We start from the raw sequence: 24850 nt of genomic DNA, 5'->3' as shown, positions 1-24850 counted from the left end.
ACGTTCTTGGCGAGAAAAGGGTTATACATATATCATGAATATCATCATCCATGAATTATATCAGGATATTTTATTACGAGTGCATGCGGTCTCTTCTTCCTACCTAAACCAGAGTCGAAGTATGAACAAGAGCCCAGAATACAGTTTTCTCATCAGTTATACAGAAAATCAAAGCATAGACGAAAACCAGGCCTCCCCCTTATCCTAGAGATCAGAGGCAAAGCGGCAAACCCCCTGCCATCGTTATTGGTTTACACTACAGTTAATGGTCTACCATTTCAGTTAAGGGATGTCCTGTGCGCACTCGGAGTACATGCAGCGTTACGGAGGTAAAATCTAATTCTGTTACAGTAGAACTGGGGATGGGGAAATTTTTTTGTTCATTAGGAGGGCAACATGACATAGCTAAGTTCATTAGGAGGACAACCTGACACAGTATATCTCTGTTAAAAGGAAAACATATACATAGGTAAGTTAATAAAGGAGAACTACAGAAAACAACCATTAGGGTTATGACCATCTCCCGAACATTGAAAATACATTATGGCCTCTATCAGAACATTCATTATATTTCCTATACATGGTACATGCTGTTTGCTATAGGCCTTGTTGTGGATTATTTTAAATGAGCCAAGACAGTGAGCTGTAGAAATTCGGATGAGTCAAGTTGTAAAAAAGAACATCACAGAAAAGTCCTTGGTTTACAATCAGAGACAAGTGTACGCAAGCGTCTGCCAAGAAAAGTGAGAAAGAGCTCTGGTCAGACTTGCAATTAATATACCTGCTGGGAATGACATTAAAACAAAGATGAGAAAATTAAAACAAAAGATGGGTTTAGGGATTTTGTCGTGTCGGACACAAGACTGGAGACAAGACTAACAAGAAAAGAACAATATGTGATTCTTTTTGGACGTGTCATATCTAAGTCAAGCTGCCCTGGGCCTTGGCCGTTGTTTTAAGAACACTGTTAAGACTATCACCCTAGTGTCTGAGCTGTATACTAGTTAACTATATTAACTAGTCAAGGATATACAGAGAATAAGTATTTAAACAGCTATGAACATGCCCAGTAAGCTGTACAAATTATGTAATGGGATGAAACATATATATTTTCTACCACAGCCTACATATAAGACTTAACCAATAATGAAAATGCAAAGGCTTACAACTAAACTATTAAAGGGGAACAACACTCAAATTACAGTTATTTCCATTGCCTAAGAAAGTTCAATCTATACTTGTGAACATGAGCTATTCTCTTCCAAAGCCAGACACCAGCGAAGTAAGAATCAACTTGTGATGTCATCGAATATAAAGATTCAAGATTAGTTATTGTCGTGTGCACAGTTAAACAGACAGTTTGCCATACAATGAAAATCTTAGTTTGCTAGTCCGCCCTTCACACACAATCACACGGATCACACAATACTTAACAAAAAATGAACAACTTCAATACATGCGAAAGGCCTGGAGCTGCTCCATTGACCCACAGAACATTAACATAGTTATCTTTATTATATCCAAATTAGCTTTATTCTATGGCAGTGGTCTCGGTTCTGAAACAGAAACGTGACTTCCTGTTTGATGTTCTACGTTTCCTGTCTGAATATGAGCCGTCTGTTTGCAGTGGAGAGGGACATCCGGGGGAACCTTCTAGACGAGGCCCAGTGTGCGGTGTGCAACGGAGCTGACCCCACCCTCTCGGTAGCCAACGGAGACAGGTAACAACGATATCCTAGCAACCTATACTAGAAACACGCTGACAACCTCGGCCACTGGATTCAGATTTATGACCTGTCTGAGTGTGTAACTATTCAGTCTAGTGAAAAGGATGTTTCTTTCAGCGAGTTGATATCTGTGATTTTGGAGCACTGGTGAGTGGCTGCCCCAACTCCCATTGACCATATTCACACAGAAAACAGTGTGGAAAGGAATCCCAACCTGAGCATGACGTAGTATATATCCACACCTGTCTGTATTTACCTGCACACAGTCCTTTTACATATCTGTAGATACTATATCTATATCTGTACATATCCTACTCTTACTAGTTACTCTGCTGGCCAATATTACTACTACCATACTGTTTTTATACCTGTATTACTGTACATATTATACTACAACTGTGTACATACATCTGCTTAGCACTACACTCTGTCTATTGCTGTTGCACTTGGATGAGTTTGGATGCCAAACGTATTTTCGTTGTACTGCACTTGTGCTGTATAATGACAATACAGAATGTAATCTAAACATAAGCAAAATGGCCGCTGTGTGAATATGGCGATACCCCCACCAACCCCTCTTTGCTGCCACCCTAATTCTGTCCTTGCACCTTCCCTGTCCTCTGTCCCTCATAGACCCCTTTTGTTGTTTGTAGGCAAAAACTCTGCTTCTGAAACCAAACCGCACGCGCATCTTTTGGGGAGAGACTCTGCGACCCGTGCAAGTGCTCATCCAGAATGTCCCTGGAGTCTCAAGCCCAAAAGATGCACGAGTGGTTTGGTTTCGGAAGTAGAGTTTTGCCTACAGGATGTGGTTGACGGGGGGAAAAGGGGTCTTACATGAGCCAGTATTAACCTGCAAGACCACTGTTGGGGATTCCGACCGTGCTCAGATCCTCTTTGAAAGAGGGGGATCCGGGGCGGCTAAGTGGCGCAGTGGGCAAGGCGCTCGCCACTAACGCAGGAGATGCTGGGTTCGAGCCCAGCTCTCGGCGTTGCTACCAGCTTGGCTGGTCGTTCATACTAACACAATTGGCAGTGTTAGGGGTGGGAAAGCTGGTGGGTGGGGATTGGACGTTGTGGACAGCGACTCCTACAGGTCGGTTGGTGCGCCTGTGCAGCAGAATCGGGAAGCATCGGGGGCAGCGTGAGCCTACCACGCGCTACTCCTTGCCACTGAGAGATCGCGCTGTACAGGTGAAAAGATGCGACAGCTGCCTCCTCGTGTACCGGAGGGGACACGTGATGCAAGGCTTGGTCCTCACTGCAGCCGACCAGTGGGAGGCATAGTCTAGCAACGTTCGAGACGGGAGGGGAGAATTGAAGGGAGAATTGGCGAGGCGTAATTGGGATGGGAGAAAAATAGAAAAATAAGGAGAAAGTGGATCCAAAAAAAAGAAAGAGGGGGATCCGTCGCAACAAAGTATTTAGTTCTATTCAGATGTGGATTTCTTTTATAGTTTAATGATACATAATGAATATGAATAACAGAGCAGTTGATGCATAAAAAACAAAAGACAACAGAATATATTCTCGAGCCAGTGAGTCCCTAAGACGAAATTCCACACAGTTGCTTGTTGGGTCCAGCAGTTCGCCTCAAGAAGCTCCCGTCTATGGCGGCCGGGTAGCGCAGCGGACTAAGCATCTGTCTACCACCGCATAGACACTGGTAGCGAATCCAGCTGTCAGCGGTGCCTCCAGCTTGGCCGGCCGTCATACTGACACAATTGGCAGTGTCAGCGTAAGGGAAGCCGGTGGGTGGTAATCTGGTGACGGTCGTTGTAAACAGCGACTCCTACAGGTCGGTTGGGGCGCCTGCACAGCGAGGAAGGGATCTGGGTGAGGTAGTGTGCCCTCCCACGCGTTACACTCACCCAATGAGAGTCCTCGCTGCCAGGTGAAAAGAGGCTGCTGGCTGTCTCCTATGTATCGGAGGAAGCATGTGATAGACTTCAGGGCTCCCTAGACCGGCAAGTAGGGGGCAAATGCGCGCAATGACCAGGAAGGGGAGGGGGGAATTGGCATAACGACTAAATTGGGATGGGAGGAAAATACAAGAAAAATAGGAGGAGAAAAAAGTGGATTAAAAAAAATATATAAGCTCCCGTCTGTCCAGAGAGTCTGTCATATATAGCTAATTATACAACGGCATGCAAATTTCTCGATTCTGATTGGCTGAAACAGTCCATTTACACGTATTTATTGGGAACAATCCACGGTCCTGGGCTCACTCCGCCGGCTCACTCCGGGAGAAAACAAGATGGCGGACAATAATCTTTAATAAATGGATATGTTGATAGCATCATAACGACTAAATATGAAGCGATTCTGTCAAGGCGAATGTCTTAGTCCTTTAAACAATGTTGGATGATGTAATTGATGGGTCATGAGTCATTTTAGAACAAAAGAAAAATCGTGGATTGATTGATTGATTATTTGCAATTTTATTTTAAATTTCTACTTCCTTCCCACTGACTGCAGCGTTCACTCTCACACTGTCCGACGCTGGCGTACCCACAAACACACACACACACACACACACACACACACACACACACTCCTGTCTGCAACAGCGGGGGAGTCAGACTGAGAGAGAAGCAGCGCTGTTTTAAGTGAGCATGGTCTATTGAATTGATTGATTGGTTGATTGCTAATTTTATTACTGTACGCCTGGTTTCCAACTGGTTAAGTTTAGGCTAAAAAAAATAGGGCGAAGAGAACTTTTTTTTCTTATAGGGCAAAGAAAACGTTTTAATTTGTTTTACCTACTTTCTATAGAAGCATCTAAGAATGAAGTTCTATAGAAAGTAGGTCTGCATCCCCTTAACAATTGTGTGTATTGAGCCGTACTGTATTGTACCCATTCTGCATCTGGTAATACAATTTTCAATCAATCAATCAATCATTCCAATAACCACTAACTTCATAATTAAAAACTAAAGAAAAGTTGGATGTGTTAGTTGGTTGGATGTCTTAGTTGTAGTTACTCAGCTGATAGAGTTATACCCTTCTTGCTGTCTTGTCGCACAGAACTTGTAAGTCGCTTTGGATAAAAGCGTCAGCTAAATGACTAAATGTAAATGTAAAGGCAGTTGGATGTGTTAGTTGGTTCGATGTCTTAGTTGAAAGGCAGTTGGATGTGTTAGTTGGTTGGATGCCTTAGTTGAAAGGCAGTTGGATGTGTTAGTTTGCCAATAACACACAGTTGGATGTGTTAGTTGGTTGGATGCACTTCAAGCTGCTTCCACATGGAGGCAACTTCTCTCAATCATTCCAATAATACACAGTTGGATGTGTTAGTTGGTTGGATGCACTTCAAGCTGCTTCCACATGGAGGCAACTTGTCTTTTTTGTAGTTGTGGGAACTACTTTTTCTGGCGGATGGTTTTTTCAATAAATCTTCGATTAATGTGTGTTTATTGTATAGCAATAAGGTTGGATGAATGTGGCAGTTGTATAAAAGCATTACACCACTTGCAGTCGTGATTTGTGAACAATAAACCATGCCTAGGGGGGTCTAACGACCACCCCTAGGCATGGTTTATTGTTCACAAACCACTCCTGCGCGTGATGTAATGCTTAAACGTAGGAGTTCCTGGCCCTCCCTCGACAGAGAGAGAGAGATAACTCTCAAGGTCGGCCTACAAATGGAATGCCGGTTACCATGGAACCTCAACAGTTGATATGGCCTATTGTAGACACTGTTTCATAGTTCAGTTTAGTGCAGTAATTTTTTATTTCGGGTTTTGGACACATAACAATGGTCATTCCATAAATCGGCAACGTTTTACCAGCTGCTATTGCAGCATTGTCCGAAAAGGGTTAGGGAGAAGCACTAGGCTTGTCGGGACCTACTTATGTTTATTTTTTTTTATTTATTTTTTTTACATTTACATACATACATAGTACATACATTTAGATAGAATACAATAGATAGAATTATAGACAGCTAGATAGATAGATATATAGATATTTTACGGTCTTCAGCAGGTTTTTGAACTGGGACAACAGAATTTGCATTGCGGATGTCCACGGGGAGGGAGTTCCAGAGGGTGGGCGCAGCCACCCAAAAGCCCTGTCCCCGAAGGTCCGCAACTTGTGGGATGGTAAGCAAGCCTGTGTCAGACGAGCGGAGATTCCGGGAGGGGGTGTAGGTGTGGAGAAGGTCGGATAGGTATTGAGGGGGCGGTGGTGTGTAGGGATTTATGTCAGCAGGAGGATTTTGAAGGTGACATGAGATTTTACAGGAAGCCAGTGGAGGTGAATGAGGGTGGGGGTGATGTGCTGCCAGGGTTTGTCATTAGTCAACCTCTTTTGCATGAAGTTGAATGACTAGGTTCCTTGACTCCATGTTTCCTTTGTGTATGCAAGGGCGTTAAATAGTTGTTACATTTGTCTTTCAGGTGTGAGAGATGTCAGGCTTCCTTCATTAACACCTCCTCCTCCTGTGTGTGTGGCCCTAGCAACATCCAGGTGAGTTCATCCTACGTACGGTTCTACACTAAGGCCCAGTCCACACGATCACAGGTATTTTTGACACAGAGGTTAAAAAAAAATAAACCTCTGTATACACGGGTGGTTTAAAAAAATTTAAATACCTGCGTACTGACGCAACTACAAAATCTGCATGTAGTACAATGCCAAAGCAATAGGTGGCGATGTAAGTTCAAACATGAAGGCCATTTCAACCAATCAGAAGGGTTTAGCGTTCATACCGGAAACTGAACTGAAGCCTGGAACACCCTCCTTGCTCACAGCCGAACATTCTACAATTTGCAGCAAAAACAAAGTGCAATAAACAAAAAAGGATACATTCACTGTGTGTTCTGCCTCATTTGTTGATTAAACAAAACCAACATCAACACAATTTACCACCAAGAGCGGAGAGTTTAGTCTCGCAAAAAGATCGCTGATTTTGTTAGCTTACATGCTAATGTGATTGCGATTTGCCATTATAATAGTTAGCATTGCGGCTAGCGTACATTAGCGTAGTAACGTTACACATGGGAGACTATCTTGCTGGACACAAACATTGTTGATATAGCAGTCTGGTTAATGTTGTTATATCGCTCGCTATTGGTTGTACTAGTAACGTTAACGCTAGTAGAATGAATGGATGAAAACTTTATTTAACAGATTGCAGAATGGGTACAATACAGTACAGCTCAATACACACAATTTTAACACTTTGAGTGCCAACGACGAGAAATCGCGTTGTTTGCCGCCATGCGTTGAGTGCCAACAACGAGAAATCTCGTTATTTAATCGTTATTGCTTTTATTAGCCATATCCATAAATTTTTCATCAATCCAGCCTCACGTTATCATTGGGACTGTATGAGCTCGAACAGGGCAAATACCGCCCCCTATCGTCTCCCGGATGGTAATGCACCCATTGGAATGGACTCAATGGAAATGCATGGGGGGAAAAAAACCCGGAATCCACATTTTACTTCTCAGGCAGGTATCCCGAGACGATTGCATTCATTGTGGACCCTCAGAGCAGCGTGGAATATGTGTTTCAAGGTTGGATCGTTGGATCAATAAACGCAATCGATATTTGGAATGGCGATCAGGAATTGGAATAATCTTTTTGCAGAACATCTGATGTGAGGTAAGGAATCTATTTTACCAGTCTTGGGGTAATCGGATGTTTTTTTCACATATTCCACAACGTGTCCCCTATGTGTGTATGTGTGTATATGACGTTAGCGCTGACCAGGTCATAGATAATCGATTTTTCAGCCCGCTTCTCTAGCATTGTTACTCAGCTGATAAGAGTTGTGCCCTTCCTGATGACTTGTCGTACAGAACTTGTAAGTCTCTTTTGATAAAAGCGTCAGCTAAATGACTAAATGTAAATGTAATGTAAATGTAGCGTGCATAAGTACACATATACTATCGATAATCTAGCGTTTATTTGAAAACGATTCATAAATCAGCAGAAAAATGACAACGTGTTGTGTGTATTCCAGTAAATGGCGATTTCCACAGAATCTTTTTTTTTTCTAGTAATTTCCAAAAACGTCCGTTTTTCAAAATGGTATAAAACGGAAATGTACTGATGAAAAAACAATCCGTTTCATACATGTTGACTGCAAGCAAGTCATTGATAAGCGACGGGTGTATTAGACACATAGCCATAATATAGAATATAGAAATAGCTCCGCGAAAATCATGAAATATCGGAAAATCAGTCCAAAAAGGCTGGCATTCAAGCGATAAATCGTGCGCCCCCTGCTGGCACTCAATGTGTTAACCCTTTCAGTGCCACGGACGACATATCTCGTTTTATCAGCCCCCCCGTTGAGTGCCCACGACGACAAATATCGTTTTATTGTTTTATTAGCGATCTGAATTCATATTTCATCAACCGAGTCTCCCGTTGGTACACCAGCCCCTACAGGAGCTCAGAATGGAAAAAAGCGCCCCCTATCGTCTATCCCTGTGTAACTGCAGGTCAGTCGCTTAGACTGACCTGGGATCTGTAGATATGTAGAGGCGGAGCCAGCTGGCTCCTTGAGCTGGCAATCTGTCTGATCAACATGGAAGTCATCGCGGGACGGGAATCAGCCTGGAATATATATTCACAGCAGCCAATAATCAATCAATCAATAAGCGTGATCGATATTTGGAATGGCGATCAGGAATTGGAATAATATTTTTGGAGAACATCTTATCTGAGGTAAGGAATCTATTTTACCAGTCTTGGGATAATCAGAGTTGTATTCGCTGAGATCTCATAAGAGAATAGTACACATATACTATCGATAATCTAGCGTTTATTTGAAAACGATTGATAAATAGGCTGAAAAATGACCGTTTTGTGTATTCTAGAATATTCCAGTAAATGTTTTTTTTTTTCCTTCGTCCCAATTGCCTGAATACTTTCTACAACGGAGTTCGGCGATTTGCGAATCTGATTGGCCAGTGTCATTTCTGGTCATGTGACATGTACGCCCAATCGTGGGACCGCAAGTTTCTACACAGGTTAGGCTTAGGCGCTCGTTCGAAGTCGGTTAAGGTTAGAGTTTGTCTTAGAGCATGGCGATAGAACGCCTGCCCTGATTCCGACGGTTAAGCTTAGGCACTCTTTCGAAGTTGGTTAAGGTTAGAGTTTGTCTTAGAGCATGGCGATATAACGCCAGGTGCTTTGCAGGCTGTTCGACGCGGAAATGGGTAAAGACGCAGCTCGTCACGCTATTGGGCGCACATGTCACATGACCAGAAACGTCGGTGGCCAATCAGATTCGCAAATCGCCGAACTCCGTTGTAGAAAATATAGACTCGTCCCAATTAGTCGTTGTGCCAATTCCCCCCCCTCCCGTACCTGACTGCTGTATGCATGTTCTCCTACGAGTCGGTACAAGGGCGTCCCGAGTCGATCGCACGCTTCCTCCGAGACGTGCGCTGACAGCCAGTGACGTCTTTTCACTTGGCAGTGAGGACTCTCATTGGTGAAGTGTAACGCGTGGGAGGGCACGCTATCTCCACCAAGTCCTGCCCCGCTTAGCAAGCACCGAGACCTGACCTGTAGGTGTCGCTGTCCACAACGCCAGATTCCCACCCGCCAGCTTCCCCACCCCCTAATACTGCCAATTGTATTAGTGTGAACGGCCAGCCAAGCTGGTGGCAACGCCGAGAGCTGGGCTCGAACCCAGCATCTCCTGCGTTGGTGACGAGCGCAATCTCCGCTACGCCACCTGACCGCCCCAGTAAATGTCTTTTATCATGGAATCTTTATATTTTCCTTGAAAACGAGGGCTTTTCAAAATGCTATAAAACGAAAATGAACCGATAAAAAAACAATCCGTGGGGCGCCCTTGTGGCGCGTACCATAGTGCCACGTGCACCTACGCGGCCGACCCGGGTTCGATCCCAGCACCCGACGTTATTTGTCGCATGTCCTCCCCACCTCTCCTCCCGTTCGCCCTCTCCTCTGTCGGTCCTGCATGACCATGAAAAAGCTGTAAAAATGCTAAAATATAATAATAAAAAAAAAAAATCCGCTTCGACAATGTTGACTGCAAACGAGTCATTGATAAGCGACGGGCAGATTAGACACATAGCCATAATTTAAAACATAGATTAGGAGTTTTTAACGCTAACATTGAAGTGGATGGTGGCATTCAACGGGTAAATCAAGGTTAATCAAGGGCTCTGAAAGTGTTAAGGGGATGCAGGCCAGAAAAAGACAGCTCTGCCGTAAACACTGGAAATAATCTCGGTTACTATGTCCACACGCAACCACTGCAACCGGGATGCGCCCAAAACCACCCTGGACTCCGGTTGTAAAAGAACACTGTTGCAGTGTTCCAAAAACCCAGATGCGTGTGGACGAACAGTGCAACTGCACACATTAAATCACAGTTACATAAAACCCTGCGTTCGTGTGGACAGGGCCTCAGTGTACCCCCCCAAATATACACCTCACATGATTCATATGTAAATTAATCCATAACTGATAACACTACGCTGAAAATCACGGAAAACCTGTAGAAGAAGGTGTTAAAGGTGCTAGAGATAACATTTTAACGTAATTCTTTTTAAATAATACATCCACAGAGCTTTTTAGAAAGGTGCAGAATAAAAGTATAACTTTTCCTCTAAAGAAATGATTGATTAATGAATTTATTATAAAAAAAAAAATGCTGGCGTGTCCAAAATGAATGTTGTTGTTTACATGTTGCGTGCATGTATCCCCTCCCTACTTCCCATTTACCCACGTGGAATGCACCCGATTGGATAAATGACATGCCGGTGGTCGAGTGCGGCATCTAGTGGCTGAATGCTCTCTATACGCAGTGGTTCTCAACTGGTGTAGCCTCGGGACCCAACATTTTCCTTAGTCATTATGTCGCGACCCAATTCTTTTTTAACCACTCTGATTTATTTCAATTTATTTTGTTGCAGTAATACACAATCTTTCATGCACTGTTAAAAACATGCAACTAGGGCTAAAAACCCAATGAAATAAAATAATAATAAATAATGTATGCTACTTCTCTTACCAGGCTTCTTAGCTTAACATAACAGACCTACGTTTTGGGGAACTAATGGGATAACTGGGGTAAGGGGTTGCAACTAAAGTGCAACTAGGGCTAAAAACACAATGAAATAAAATAATAATAAATAATATATGCTTCTTAGCAGACTTCTTAGCTTAACATAACAGACCTAAGTTTGGGGAACTAATGGGATAACTGGGGATGCAACTAGGGCTAAAAACCCAATGAAATAAAATTCTAATAATAATAAATAATATATGCTTCTTAGCAGACTTCTTCCCAGGGAATTAATGGGGTAACTGGGGATGTTGTTTGCTCCTGACAAGAGTCTCAAAGTCTGGGGTGATGGTAGACAAAGCAACTCTGAGGTTGTGCTCAATGTCCAATCTGTTCCTCTGCTTTGTCTTCAGCTGGACCAGAGCTGAGAAGCCACTTTCACAAAGATAGGTAGTGCTAAAAAAGAAAATTGCAAAACATTTGTATTTATTTAAAAAAAAAATATATATACACACACATCCACGACCCACTCAAAATGGCCCCGCGACCCACCAGTTGAGAAACACTGATCTATAGGACCTTTTTGAATTTGTGTTCGTTAGTGCACACAAGTCAGTGGCGCAGTTCAGATTTTCCCTTTTGATCGTGACTTATTCAGGTTAAAGGAAAACTCCAACATTTTGGGAAATTAGCTTATTTAACATCTTCCCTGGAGTTAGACAAGAAGATGCATACCTTTTTTTGTCTCTCTGCATGCATTAGGCTTAGGGAACGCCCGCACCGTTAGCGTAGCTTAGCTTCATCACTGGAAGTGGGTCAGACCTTTACCCTGAAGTTCCCTACAGTCACGAAATACACTCCAAATACAACTCCAAAACGTTCCTGTAAACATGTTGTGACCTGTGTATTTACCACGTGGAGAAATAAAAAATAATTTAATTCGACATTTACGTTTTCTAAGCAAATATACTCTGAACTATTTTTTGCCAAACCACTCCTCTCTGGGCTCAGTGATTTCACGTCACTAGTGCTACTTTCTAACGTGAGGCCAGTGTTTGTTTACATTTTCATTTCATTCAAAGGATCTGAACCGATTGAAGTTATTATGGATACCATGACTGTGGTAAGTTTTAAGGGGCTAGTGTTACACAATAAATGAGTTATAATAATACCACAAGTGTGGATTCACTCGCCCAAACCCTGTAGCCGTGCATCGCAGTCACGAAAGGGGCTAACTAGGTTGATATTCCAGCAACATTCTATTGTCCTATTCATCAATCTCACAATATTCGCTAACGTTAGACAGATGGAATACAGCCTTCCATCTAAAAACATAAATGAAAACTTACCACAGTCATGGTATCCATAATAACTTCAATCGGTTTGGATCCTTTGAATGAAATGAAAATGTAAACAAACACTGGCCTCACGTTAGAAAGTAGCACTGGTGACGTGAAATCACTGAGCCCAGAGACAGGAGTGGTTCGGCAAAAAATAGTTCCGAGTATATCTGCTTAGAAAACGTAAATGTCGAATTCAATAATTTTTTATTTCTCCACGTGGTAAATACACAGGTCACAACATGTTTACAGGAACGTTTTGGAGTTGTATTTGGAGTGTATTTTGTGACTGTAGGGGACTAGGGAACTTCAGGGTAAAGGTCTGACCCACTTCCAGTGATGAAGCTAAGCTACGCTAACGGTGCGTGCGTTCCTTAAGCCTAATGCATGCAGAGAGACAAAAAAGGTATGTATCTTCTTGTCTAACTCCAGGGAAGATGTTAAATAAGCTAATTTCCCAAAATGTTGGAGTTTTCCTTTAAATGGACTTTGTTCTTGGACACGATATCGTCCCTGACTACAGGGTGCTTCTGATCACCGTCTTTGTAACTGAGGGGTACAATTCCCTGACTGTATTGATAAGTATGGTATCATTAAACCACTACCGTTTTATGTACTTTAATTACTGGCCATACAGTACACGATATATGAATATGATGAACACTTCCCACAATGAAATCGGTTCCAGTCAAAGGTAATAATCAAGTATTTAATGGAGCAAAAGGTACATAGGATACTTTACATTATTCTTTGAATGCACTTGTAAGGCAAAGGAGTATGCGTAGGCAAATCAATAACGAATGTCCATTCTCTGGTTACGCAGGAGGTAATTATACAACCTGAATCTTAGGGAATTATATCTATGGTACACTAGTAATAGCGGGAGATACTGGAAGGGGTTCCCACTGGTTGTAAGCCAGCAAGGGGGTAGAAGATCTGTCTGTAGTAGGACGTCTGGTCAACGATGACTAGGGAGACTTCAGGTACAGAAGCCGGTGCAGTAGTCTCTTGATCCACAGACGAATACAGCTTGGTTCTCTTGTAGACTGTAGCTCTACAGTGAAGAAAGCTAGGCGGCCTCAGGCTCTCTGAGCGCCGACTCGACTTGACTCCTCTCGGGGTAAATCCAACACGTGCAGGCGTCGGCGATTATCCGCTCCATAAATCATAGGACCAAAGCAAATATATTCCAGCCGCAAAGGCTATGTAGTCGTCGGGTAGATTAATCCAGTGTACATGTCCATACGGTTCTCGCCTAGGTCTCCTCGGGTGAAAGCGCCATGCGGTCGGCCCAGCCTGGATAAGAACTCTAGCTAATACGAGAAAGCGTTGGAGATGCTGGTCACTATAGAATTCTAACCGCACGATACACTATACACAAATAGACTATTAAAGACTCAATAGAAATATGTCGCACTCGACGGTATAGCGCCAAACTCTGACAATTCAGTTACTAATTCGCACGCGGTCTCGATGCTCTATTCTGAGGCCAAACAGGCCATACTTCACCGCACGTTGTATCGTGGGTGAGGCTTCAACTTATCGGTAACATACTAAAAGGACGAAGGGTACGGAGGTAAGAGGCTAAGGGGCTTCTACATTCACCTGCGCCGTATTTATACGCACGGTGCACAAATAGTGCCACTCTCATTTCTGTCGCCGTATCCCTGGGCAGGGCCGGGGCAAGTACAGACATGTCGTGTCGGTGACTTTGAACTTGGCTCCGGGGGCCGGTCCCTGGCGCCGGTGGACCACTGTCCAATAGGAGAATGAAATATTATGGGCTGGACTAAAGGGATATTCCGTGTATATGTACAAGGAATATACAAGGGATATCAAACGATATACAAATACTATGCAATATATATCAATAAATAAATATATATATTCGGTTTAATCTGATCCTTTGTAACAGTCTTCGTCTTGCATTCTAAATTCTGCTGCTAAGCAATATTCTTGGCTCATATCCCATATTCCCCTCCCTTAGAATATACTAATAACAATAGATATAATAATAATAAGTGGATGAGTCAGTGTCGTCATAGAAACCCAATCCATTTCCACTAGCGTGCTCAGTACCATGCTATACATTGCTGATTTTTTTTAAAATTATTCCTGAATCTCAAAAACCCAAACACTGGTGCGAGTGCTTTATTGACCATATTATTCACAAGGCTGCCATCCCTGGGTTCCTTTCCACCCTGTTCCCACCTTGGGTGGGAGAGATGTCGGGCTTCCTACCCCAAGGTGGGAACTGGTTGACGGCCTGACATAAGCGCAAAATGGCCCCCGTGTGAATATGGTCAATGGATGAGTCATTATAGTTAGGCCTCTTGAAAATGTGGACTATCCCTTTTTTAAGAGAAGGGATATTTGACTCTAGATAGACAGTGGCACACGTTGGTCATGGAGATGTGCATTGTGGGATAGTAATGGAGTCTGAGGCTGCGGTCTGTCTTCTCAGGCTGGAGGGCTGTGCTTCCCCACCAACAACTACCTCCCCGCTATTGTCAACCCCAGTGTCAACTTTGCTGAGTTGGTGAGTGTCTCTCTCTCTCTCTGTATCCCTCTCTCTCTGTACCTCTCTGTATCTCTCTCGCTCTCTGTATCGCTCTCTCTCTGTACCTCTCTGTATCTCTATCTGTATCCCTCTCTCTCTCTCTCTTTGTATCTCTCTCTCTTAAGACTTGTTTTTCTCTCTCTACCCTGTAGGCTCTCCAGTCAGCATGGTTCCTCAAGAATCTGTACTCCTCAGCAGCAGCCTGTCTGGTAAATGCTCTCTCTCTCTCTCTCTCTCGCTCGCTCGCTGGCTAGCTGGCCTCTGTGTTCACCACTATATTCAATCTATCCCTGGCCGAGTCTGTGGTCCCTGCCTGCTTCAAGGTGTCCACTATAATCCTTGTACCAAAAAACTCCTCCCCAGCAGGCCTAAATTACTACAGACCGGTGGCACTCACCTCTGTGGTCATGAAATGCTTTGAGAGGCTGGTCAAGGATTACATCTGTGCCTCCCAGTCCCTAGTACCATGGACCCATTGCAGTTTGCATACAGGACAAACGGGTCCACTGATGACGCGGTCTCCCAGGTACTGCACAACACCCTTTCTCACCTTGACAGTCAGCAGGGGGGCTATGTGAGATTGCTGTTCATTGACTATAGTTCAGCTTTCAATACCATAGTCCCCACCAGACTGGTTGACAAGGTGATCGATCTGGGTCTGAGCTCCGCCCTGAGCGCCTGGATCCTGGACTTTCTGAGTGACGGGCCCCAGGCGGTCAGGGTGGGGGGTCATACCTCCAACTCAATCACCCTAAGCATCGGGTCCCCCCAGGGCTGTGTTCTCAGCCCCCTGCTGTATTCACTGTACACACATGACTGTGTGGCCAGGTTCAGCTCCAACTTCATAGTGCTGACGACACGGTGGTGGTGGGGCTGATCTCTAACAACAACGAGAAGGCCTACCGGGAGGAGGTTGATGAACTGGCACGCTGGTGCCGGGATAACTGCCTACTCCTGAACATTGGTAAAACCAAGGAGCTGATTGTGGATTTTAGGAGAATACAGCAGGGGACACACACACCACTGTGGATAAATGGGGCTATCGTGGACAGGGTGAGCAGTTTTAAGTACCTGGGACTGGGAGTCCACATCACAGAGGACCTGACATGGACAACACACATAGACTCTGTGGTAAAAAAGGTGAAACAGCGCCTCTATCACCTGAGACAATTAAGGAAGTTCAGAGTATTGGGGAAGATACTCCACTCCTTCTATTCCGGGGCTGTAGAGAGCATTCTGACGGGAAACATCACTGCCTGGTTTGGAAACAGCACGGCCCAGGACAGGAAGGCCCTACAGAGAGTGGTGCGCTCAGCAGAGCGTACTACAGGTATTGCACTACCACTCCTGCAGGACTTATACAATAGGAGGTGCAAATCCAAAGCCTGCAGAATAATGAAGGACCCTCAACACCCCAACAATAGCCTGTTCAAGCTGCTGCGGTCAGGCAAGTGCCTCCGCATACACGCAGCAAGAACAGAGAGTCTAAGGCTCAGCTTCTTCCCCCAGGCCATCAGAACATTGAACACTGAACTCTCCACACACAAGCACACATGAGCACACATATACATACACACAACACACATTCTGCATTCGCTCACACACAAGCCGTCACTTTAAACTAAATGGAAAGGACACTTTAAAGGAACGAGGAAAATAAAGGTCACTTTAAGGAAAGAACTGATGTGGTTCTTGTACACTATAGTATAGTTTAGAAATAGCAAGTATAGCATAAGGATATAGAGTAAAAACTGTATATTGTATAGTAGTGTACATAGGACCCAGTGCCTTAAATCCGTAGCTAACATTGTATTGCATTATCTCAGGACTTTAGCATGTCTATTTTATCATGCCTATTTTATGTCTATTTTATTACCTGTTTTACTGTTTATTATGTCTATTTTATTATTTAGTATTATTGCACAATCAAAGCGTGCATGGCCACCCGCATTTCACTGTATGCCCTGTTATGTATGTGACAAATAAACCTCTCTCTCTCTCTCTCTCTCTCTCTCTCTCTCTCTAAACCAGTGTTGTGTGTGTTGTTTGCAGGTGTTCTGACAGTGTTGTTTCCAGGTGTTCTCTAACCTGACAGTGTGTTGTTTCCAGGTGTTTTCTAACCTGACAGTGTGTTGTTTCCAGGTGTTCTGACAGTGTGTTGTTTCCAGGTGTTCTGACAGTGTGTTGTTTGCAGGTGTTCTCCAACCTAACGGCGTGTTGTTTCCAGGTGTTCTGACAGTGTGTTGTTTGCAGGTGTTCTGACAGTGTGTTGTTTGCAGGTGTTCTGACAGTGTGTTGTTTCCAGGTGTTCTCCAACCTAACGGCGTGTTGTTTCCAGGTGTTCTGACAGTGTGTTGTTTGCAGGTGTTCTGACAGTGTGTTGTTTCCAGGTGTTCTGACAGTGTGTTGTTTCCAGGTGTTCTCTAACCTGACAGTGTGTTGTTTCCAGGTGTTCTCTAACCTGACAGTGTGTTGTTTCCAGGTGTTCTCTAACCTGACAGTGTGTTGTTTCCAGGTGTTCTCTAACCTGACGGTGTGTTGTTTCCAGGTGTTCTCTAACCTGACAGTGTGTTGTTTCCAGGTGTTCTCTAACCTGACAGTGTGTTGTTTCCAGGTGTTCTGACAGTGTGTTGTTTCCAGGTGTTCTGACAGTGTGTTGTTTCCAGGTGTTCTCTAACCTGACAGTGTGTTGTTTCCAGGTGTTCTCTAACCTGACAGTGTGTTGTTTCCAGGTGTTCTCTAACCTGACGGTGTGTTGTTTCCAGGTGTTCTCTAACCTGACGGTGTGTTGTTTGCAGGTGTTCTCCAACCTAACGGCGTGCCAGGCTCTGGGCAACATGTGTGTGATGAACATGCACTCGTTCAGCAGCGCGGCCAGCGATGCTTGCGGTCTCTTCAACACCATCTTCAGATCCACAGCAGCGCTGGGCTCCACACAAGACATCTCTTACTGGTAACTAGACGCCTCGACATACTGTCAGAAGAGGTGTGTGTGTGTTGGTGTCGGTGGCACAGTGGGATGAGGCATAAAAACCACTTACTCGTGGGTTTCTAGTTCGTCTCATGACCCTCGTATGTCATTCTGTCCCACTTCTCTGTCATCCCTGTCACTCTTAATATTGCAGGGGGGGGGGATGCAGGCGATGCATTTATATAATCCAAAGCGCGTTACAATCTTTGTTCCTCACATTCACTCACACATTCACACACCGACAGCGGAGGTGACCATGCAAGGAGCCAACCTGCACATCGGGAGCAATTGGGGGTTAAGGACACTTTGACACACGCAGGAGCGGGAATCAAACCGGGAACCTTCCGATGACCAGACGACCGCTCTATACCCCCTGAGCCACTGTCGCCCAGAGAAAAAGAAAAGGGAGAATATAGCAGAAAATCAATAAATAGATAAAAGTGTAGATTAGATTGTGTGTTGTCCTTTTCCTGGCCATTTGAAACGTAACAGTGTGTCATTCATCACCTGGTCAGTTCACCCAGAGTGAAGCTGTGATGGATGTTGTTGTCTTGTGTCCCTCAGGAGGGCCAACCTGCCCTGGCTCTACTACGGGGACCAGCCGGGCCTGGCCGGCCGCGTGCTCCAGACCGACCCGCTGCCCAGAGGATTCAGCTTCAAAGGGAATAACAAGGTTAGCGTCGTGGACCTCAATCTCACATGCGCGCACACACACACACACGTGTGTAGCTTCACCTATGACCTCATCTTAACGAGAGGGATAATCCTCTTCCACAAACACGTCAGCGCACCTCGTTCTGTAAACAAAGCATTTCAACTAAGCACACGGTACCATTCTGACAACAGATGGGAATGATTTTTATTTATTTATTATCTTGCAAGAAGTGAAGCCTGCTACTAGAACCTGCCAATGTGCACTGGGGTGTAAAAGTACACGTACGGAACCGTTTCAGTACCGGACCTCAGGTTCAGTACGGCTGTGTACCGAACTAATACAACGGTATGTTAACCACTAACGGCCGCCCATGGCAATGCTTATTTTTCATACAGTCCTTTGAAACAAAGTCTATCAGCAGGTTGTCAGTCACCTGAAAACTAAGCTGTGTATTGGATCTAAAAATCGTTCTACCCCTAGTGTGAATGGTTAAAACAGCTGTTGTTTTCCTGGCATTTTCACAATCTAATATAATTCTTTTTTTTCTTAATTTTTTAACAAGTCGATTATTAATTTCAATATAGAATATTCGTTGACAGCCCTACAAGTACAATTAGTTACTGCACACTACATCACCCCTGAGTGGAACATGGAAAGCCAAACTTTCCCCCACTGTACCGAAAACCCGTCCCGAACTGTGGTTTTTGTGTACCGTTACACCCCTACATGCAAAGTGTTATATTTACTGCATATATATATATATAGTATAAACCCATATTTGTCTGAATATACCTTCATATAACCCCTCTATATACTTGCTTGTACACCTGCACATAACCCATAGCTCTGTATGATAGCATGTACAATAATGCTGTATATGCTATATATATATTTTATTTATTTTTTTATTCTCACCACATCTATATCTATCCACACCTGTAATTACCTGCAGTAGTAGTCGTACTGTCTTTATTTAATATACTACAACTCTGTACATACATCTGATTAGAACTACACTCATATATTTGTATATTTTGTACCAAGTTTAACCACCTGTACATTGTATATTACAATTGCACTTTACTGCTACATTTGCACTCTGGTTGGATGCCAAACTTCTTTTCGTTGTACTGTACTTGTGCTGTATAATGACAATACATTTGAATCTAATCTAATAATGTCTTTTTTCTGTCTTTCAGAATACTAATATCAAGCTGCTGGCTGCGGTCTACTCTGCCAGAGGAGAGTTCCTTAGATGGGAGAAAATAGTAGGAGGAGGAAACCTGCAGGTGAGATGGAAATTAATGATGATAAACCACCATGTTTCTTCTCATTACACAACACGGTGAAGCGATTACGCCCGGTAATACCAGCGGTGGCCACAAGGTGGCATCAGTGCTGATTTCCACAAGCCCAGTGAATTTTGGCTGTGACCAGCACTCACAAAAGTGTCCCCACCTGGCAACCCCAGGTTTCACCCTAGGAGGCTGGAATTTGGCATGGAGGTGTGTGTGGTCACGCCAGTTGACTAAAAGGGGGGCTGGCAATGGGAGTGGCCTTTTTCTTTTATTATTCAAGATTCAAATTTTGTTTTTTGTCACATTATAAGGTGCATGTACATTATAGTGAAATGCTTGGTTCTGTATGACCCTCCTGACATTGTGCTTCATACAGTAAAAGACCAAACAATATACAAAATGCAAAAACGAGGTAGAGGAGGCAGTGCAAATGTGTACGAATAAATAGATAAAATACGGTGTAATGTTTAAAAACATGTTTAAAGTGAATGTTTAAAGTTGAGTTAGTTAACCCATTCTTCGCCAGGCATTGTACCCTTCTTATACCATCCTCTGCCAGCTCTATTTGTCTATGGAGATGTTCACCTTCTTTGCAGGGCTATAACTTTTTAAATTGTATTGCTAAATTGTCATTACTATGGCCCATTCAACATCAATTATCTATCGTTCAGGGTGTAGGAACGTTTTACTTTTTCATTCATACTAAAATACTGTCTAGATAGAGTATAAATATGTTTTTATCGTTTTCTGCTGTATTTCATAGAATGTGAGATATAGCCATTTATGCATATTAGATCATCAAATGCAGTTTGATAGCGATTGACGCCAGATAAAAAATGTCAACTGTACATGATCCTAGACGTTATGACTTATCATCTGATGTTGACCGGGGGGGGGGGGGGGTCGTTTATAATTCCGTGGCCCACGTTACATCATTTATGTAGTATGGGTGATATATATATATCAGAGCAGTTTGTATGGTTAATAATAATCAAAAATGCTGAAACTCACCGCAGCTTCCTCTTACCGTTGGGTGATCAGCGTGGAGCAAAAAGATCGCTATTATGGGATGTTGATCTAGATTAACCATTTCCGGGTTGTATAATACTATATACGTCCCAGGGCTGTACGCTAAGCTTTTTCACTAGGGGCACACTTGCCCCTAAATGAGAAATTTAGGGGCAAAAAAAATGTTTTAGGGGCAAATTTTTAAATAACAATTTTACCATTATTTATATCGATTGTTTTTGATATAAAAAAAAAGAATTTTATATAATTATTTTTTAATAAAATATATATATTATATAATCATACTTGTAGTTGTATTATCTGCGAGACATCGCCACCACGCAACAAGTCAAAATGCTCGCTATATGCAACCAGCTCCACTGTCTGTGTGTACTCGAGTAGCCTCCAGCTACGGCCAGGATTCTCCGGAGCTGCAGCTGGACCCTATACTGTAGCCTCCAGCTACGGCCAGGATTCTCCGGCGCTGCAGCTGGACCCTATTGACTATATTCAGCGTGCCCTCAGCTCGAATACGCATCGACTCAGTGTTATAAGACATTGATATCAGGAGCTATCTGAACTATTTAGTTTAATGGGACGTTTCGTTTTGAACAGTTAGGGTTGGGTACCGTTCACATTTGAACCAGTACCTGGGGATCGATAATGGTATACGACGCGGACGACAGGGCTTGAGACTAACACCGTCCCGTCGTCCCGGGGGAAATAAAATATGTATTTGGGATGAAGAAAAATCCTCCACGGGGCCGGGACACAGTCGGGACGAAGAGGATTTATTTTCCCCCACTTGGAAAATGTCAACTGCGCCGACTGTCAGTGCGCATATCACTGTCAAACGGTGCATGTCTTCCGAGTGCTCGCTTTAGTTGACAGTGGCACGAGACCACTGCACGAGACCCGCGGAAATATCAGAATGTTTAATAGAATGTTTAATAAAAGTTCTCGTGGTTCCGGCCATCCTCTAGCCATCCTCTCAGTCAAGGGAGCACTCTCAAACATGCTGCACTATTTGAAGTGTATAACGTTAAACGGAGCAGAAGAAGATGGAATAACAGACACAGACTGACCAACAGGGAACTGCATCCAACCCTAGTACAAAGGCAGGTCTGCGGTGGTGGCTACTGCCACTGCTGGCTCAATGTTCTCGACGGTCACATTTTCATTCGACGGCTCACTAGGAGGTGGAACGCGTCGAAAATATGAAGCAATACTAACTTTACTTTTCTTCATAGGCATAGCTAAATCAGACAGTCAGCCAGTCTATCAGAGTGCTCAATCGATTTCCCCCACTCTCATACCCGAGTGCTCAGCTCGCATGAGTGGCGTCATCACACGGCTTGGATAATTTAGGAGTGAAATGCGAATGCAAGGCTTGAAATCCCTACTCGCAAGCCCGCCCCCAAATATTATTTACCAATCGCAACGGCCAATTAAAGGGGCAATTTGCGACGAGCTCGTCGCACTGTACAGCCCTGCATCCAAATAACGTTGTTTATTGAGTTATGGCAACGGATCGATTATCCAGTGTGTCGAGATGGAGTCCCGGGAGCGATAGCGAGTGGCGGACGGAATAGGGGGGACACCAAGCACTTCCGGCCCCACTTCCGGTTTGGCAACTCGCCGATCGGCCACCAGGTGGCGGTATTGAAGCGCTGGAGAGTTGAGTGGAGATCTACAGCACCAGTCATGGCTCCGTGGGTGAAATGTGAATACCATGACGAAAATTTTAAATATTGATCTCGATGACGTCGTAATCCGTCATTGGCAGATTACGCATGGCGAGGAATGACGTCTTAATCCGTCAATGGCGGAGAATGGGTTAAGATACAAGGTCTGAGATACGATGGGACACAGTCATGAGTTAGTTAAGATACAAGGTCTGAGATATGACAGGACAGCCATGAGTTAGTTAAGGTAAGATACAAGGTCTGAGCTATGACAGGACACAGCCATGAGTTAGTTAAGATAAGATACAAGGTCTGAGATATGACAGGACACAGCCATGAGTTAGTTAAGATAAGATACAAGGTCTGAGCTATGACAGGACACAGCCATGAGTTAGTTAAGATAAGATACAAGGTCTGAGCTATGACAGGACACAGCCATGAGTTAGGAATTGCTTCTGTAATATAAAATGACTCTGAAACACTGTCTCTCCTCTCAGCTCTGCCCAGACACAGACACCAGACAGAGGTCCGCCTACACCTTTGGAACCGCTTACCAAGAGAGAGTGAGTGTCTTTTATTTTTTTTGTGTGTTTTTGATTTACAGTATATAGGTCTTATATACAGTAGATGTGTATGTGAGTCCTGATATCACTTTTGTCAATGAAGATCAGAAAGAAGAACTTTAAAGCCTCATGGTGATGAACTGATGAACCTACCTTAACTTGATTGCCGTTACTTGATTGTACCGAAAAGCAATTGCATTTACGCCTTGCATTGGAGCAGAGAGGCACTACGGAAAGTGGTGAGTTTGTGACTGTAGGCCAGGGCTATTCAACTGGCGGCCCGCGGGCCAGATCCGGCCCGCGGGATGATTCTGACCGGCCCGCCAAAGATTACATGATGATTTTTTTTTTTTTACTTTTTTTTTTTCATGTCAACGTTAACACGCACAATTGAGCCAAAAGTCACTCAATTAATGACAGATTTCATTGATAAATTGAGGGAAAACTTGAAATAATTGACATGCAAGCATCATCTGCTCTGAAGCAGGCACTTGAGAATGAATCCACCACAACATTTTGGATAAAGTGTATTCATGTCAAGACATTCCCCAAAATAAAAACGCTGGCAATATCTGTGCTAACAATGTTTGGCTCAACATACACCTGTGCATCCAGTTTCTCTCACATGAATGCCATTAAAACAAGCAATGTGCCTCCTTGACAAATGAGCATTTGCATCACTGTTTGCGGGTAGCCTCACTTCCTATGAACCCTCTTTCTCTGCCATTGCCCAGTCAAAGAAGTGCAATCGCTCTCATTAGATGTGTGTATGTAGGCTAGGCCTGTCTGCCCCCCACCCCCCTGATGTTTGAGTTAAGAGTGGACAATAAGTGCTAATAAGATGCTGTGATTTGCTGTTGTTGCACAGACATGAAGCACTTTTTCATAAGCTCAGCTGCACTATAAATGTGTTTTTTTGTTCAAGTGTTGATGTTAGAATGTTTTTTATTTTATTTTTATATTGAAATGTTGAAGAGGAGATGTTGCAGTTGTTGCACAGTCATAAATGAAGCACTTTCTGGGCGGCTAGGTGGTGTAGTGGGCAAGGCACTCGCCACCAGTGTGGAGACGCTAGGATTCGCGTGTTCGAATCCAGCTCTCCACATTGTTTTTCAGTTTGGCTGGTCGTCCGCAGTAATACACATTGGCCGTATTACGGGGAGGGAAAACTGAAGGGTGGGGATCGAACGTTGTGAACAAGCGACTCCTACAAGTCGGTTGGTGCGCCTGCGCAGTAGAATCAGGAAGTGTCGGGGGCAGCGTGAGCCTCCCACGCGTTACTCCTCGACACAGAGATCGAGCTGCGCAGGTGAAAAGATGCGACTGCTGTTACCTCAAGTACCGGAGGGGACTTGTGCTATGTATGACTTAGTCCACATTGCAGCCGGCTTGTGGGAGGCAAGAAACAGCGTTCGTGACAGGGGAGGGTTGAATTGGATGATACGAAATTGGGATGGGAGAAAATATGGAAAAATGGGAGAAAAAGTGGATCAAAAAAAAATGAAGCACTTTCTGCAGGAGATGTTGCAGATGTGGCACATAAATGAAGCACTTTTTTTTTTTTAAAGTATACTAGTACTTTTGCAATGTAGTTAAATAAAAGTTGTGAAAATGTGGTTGCGTGTTGTGTCAAGTGTACATATATTCATAGCACGGGGAGGCGCCGTGGCAGTCCGGCCCCTGGCCCCTTGGGTTTCTGACAATGTGGCCCCCTGAACAATTTAGTTGAATAGCCCTGCTGTAGGCTAACTGTAGGCTAATGGTTTTGATACTTGGCAGCCTCTGACATATATATAAAAAAATGCCGTTGGTCGCTTGAGGATTGCAGGCCTATTAGAGGAAACGGTTTGAGGATTGCAGGCCTATAGAGGAAAAGGCTTGAGGATTGCAGGCATATAGAGGAAAAGGCTTGAGGATTGCAGGCCTATTAGAGGAAATTGTTTGAGGATTGCAGGCCTATTAGAGGAAATTGTTTGAGGATTGCAGGCCTATAGAGATAAGGCTTGAGGATTGCAGGCATATTAGAGGAAATTGTTTGAGGA

The 24850-nt window shown here is 43.8% G+C and overlaps 1 protein-coding gene across 1 annotated transcript in view; it reads left to right on the top strand.

The window, feature by feature from the left end:
- tmem67 (transmembrane protein 67) overlaps positions 1–24850 on the top strand; it is a gene marked incomplete at its 5' end in the record, with an annotated part of 58868 nt that overhangs the window by 1876 nt on the left and 32142 nt on the right. The window contains 8 exons of the mRNA XM_084336678.1: positions 1628–1721; positions 6128–6197; positions 14533–14607; positions 14781–14837; positions 17427–17581; positions 18164–18272; positions 19454–19543; positions 22743–22808. Of these exons, the coding sequence (XP_084192804.1) occupies positions 1628–1721; positions 6128–6197; positions 14533–14607; positions 14781–14837; positions 17427–17581; positions 18164–18272; positions 19454–19543; positions 22743–22808 (716 nt within the window). The remainder of the gene's footprint in view (positions 1–1627; positions 1722–6127; positions 6198–14532; positions 14608–14780; positions 14838–17426; positions 17582–18163; positions 18273–19453; positions 19544–22742; positions 22809–24850) is intronic.

This window comes from Notolepis coatsorum, assembly GCF_963971535.1.
Source record: "Notolepis coatsorum genome assembly, chromosome: 19".
NCBI classification, from domain to species: Eukaryota; Metazoa; Chordata; class Actinopteri; order Aulopiformes; family Paralepididae; genus Notolepis; species Notolepis coatsorum.
Note: the sequence above shows the minus strand (reverse complement) of the source record. Positions and strands in the feature narration are given on the sequence as shown.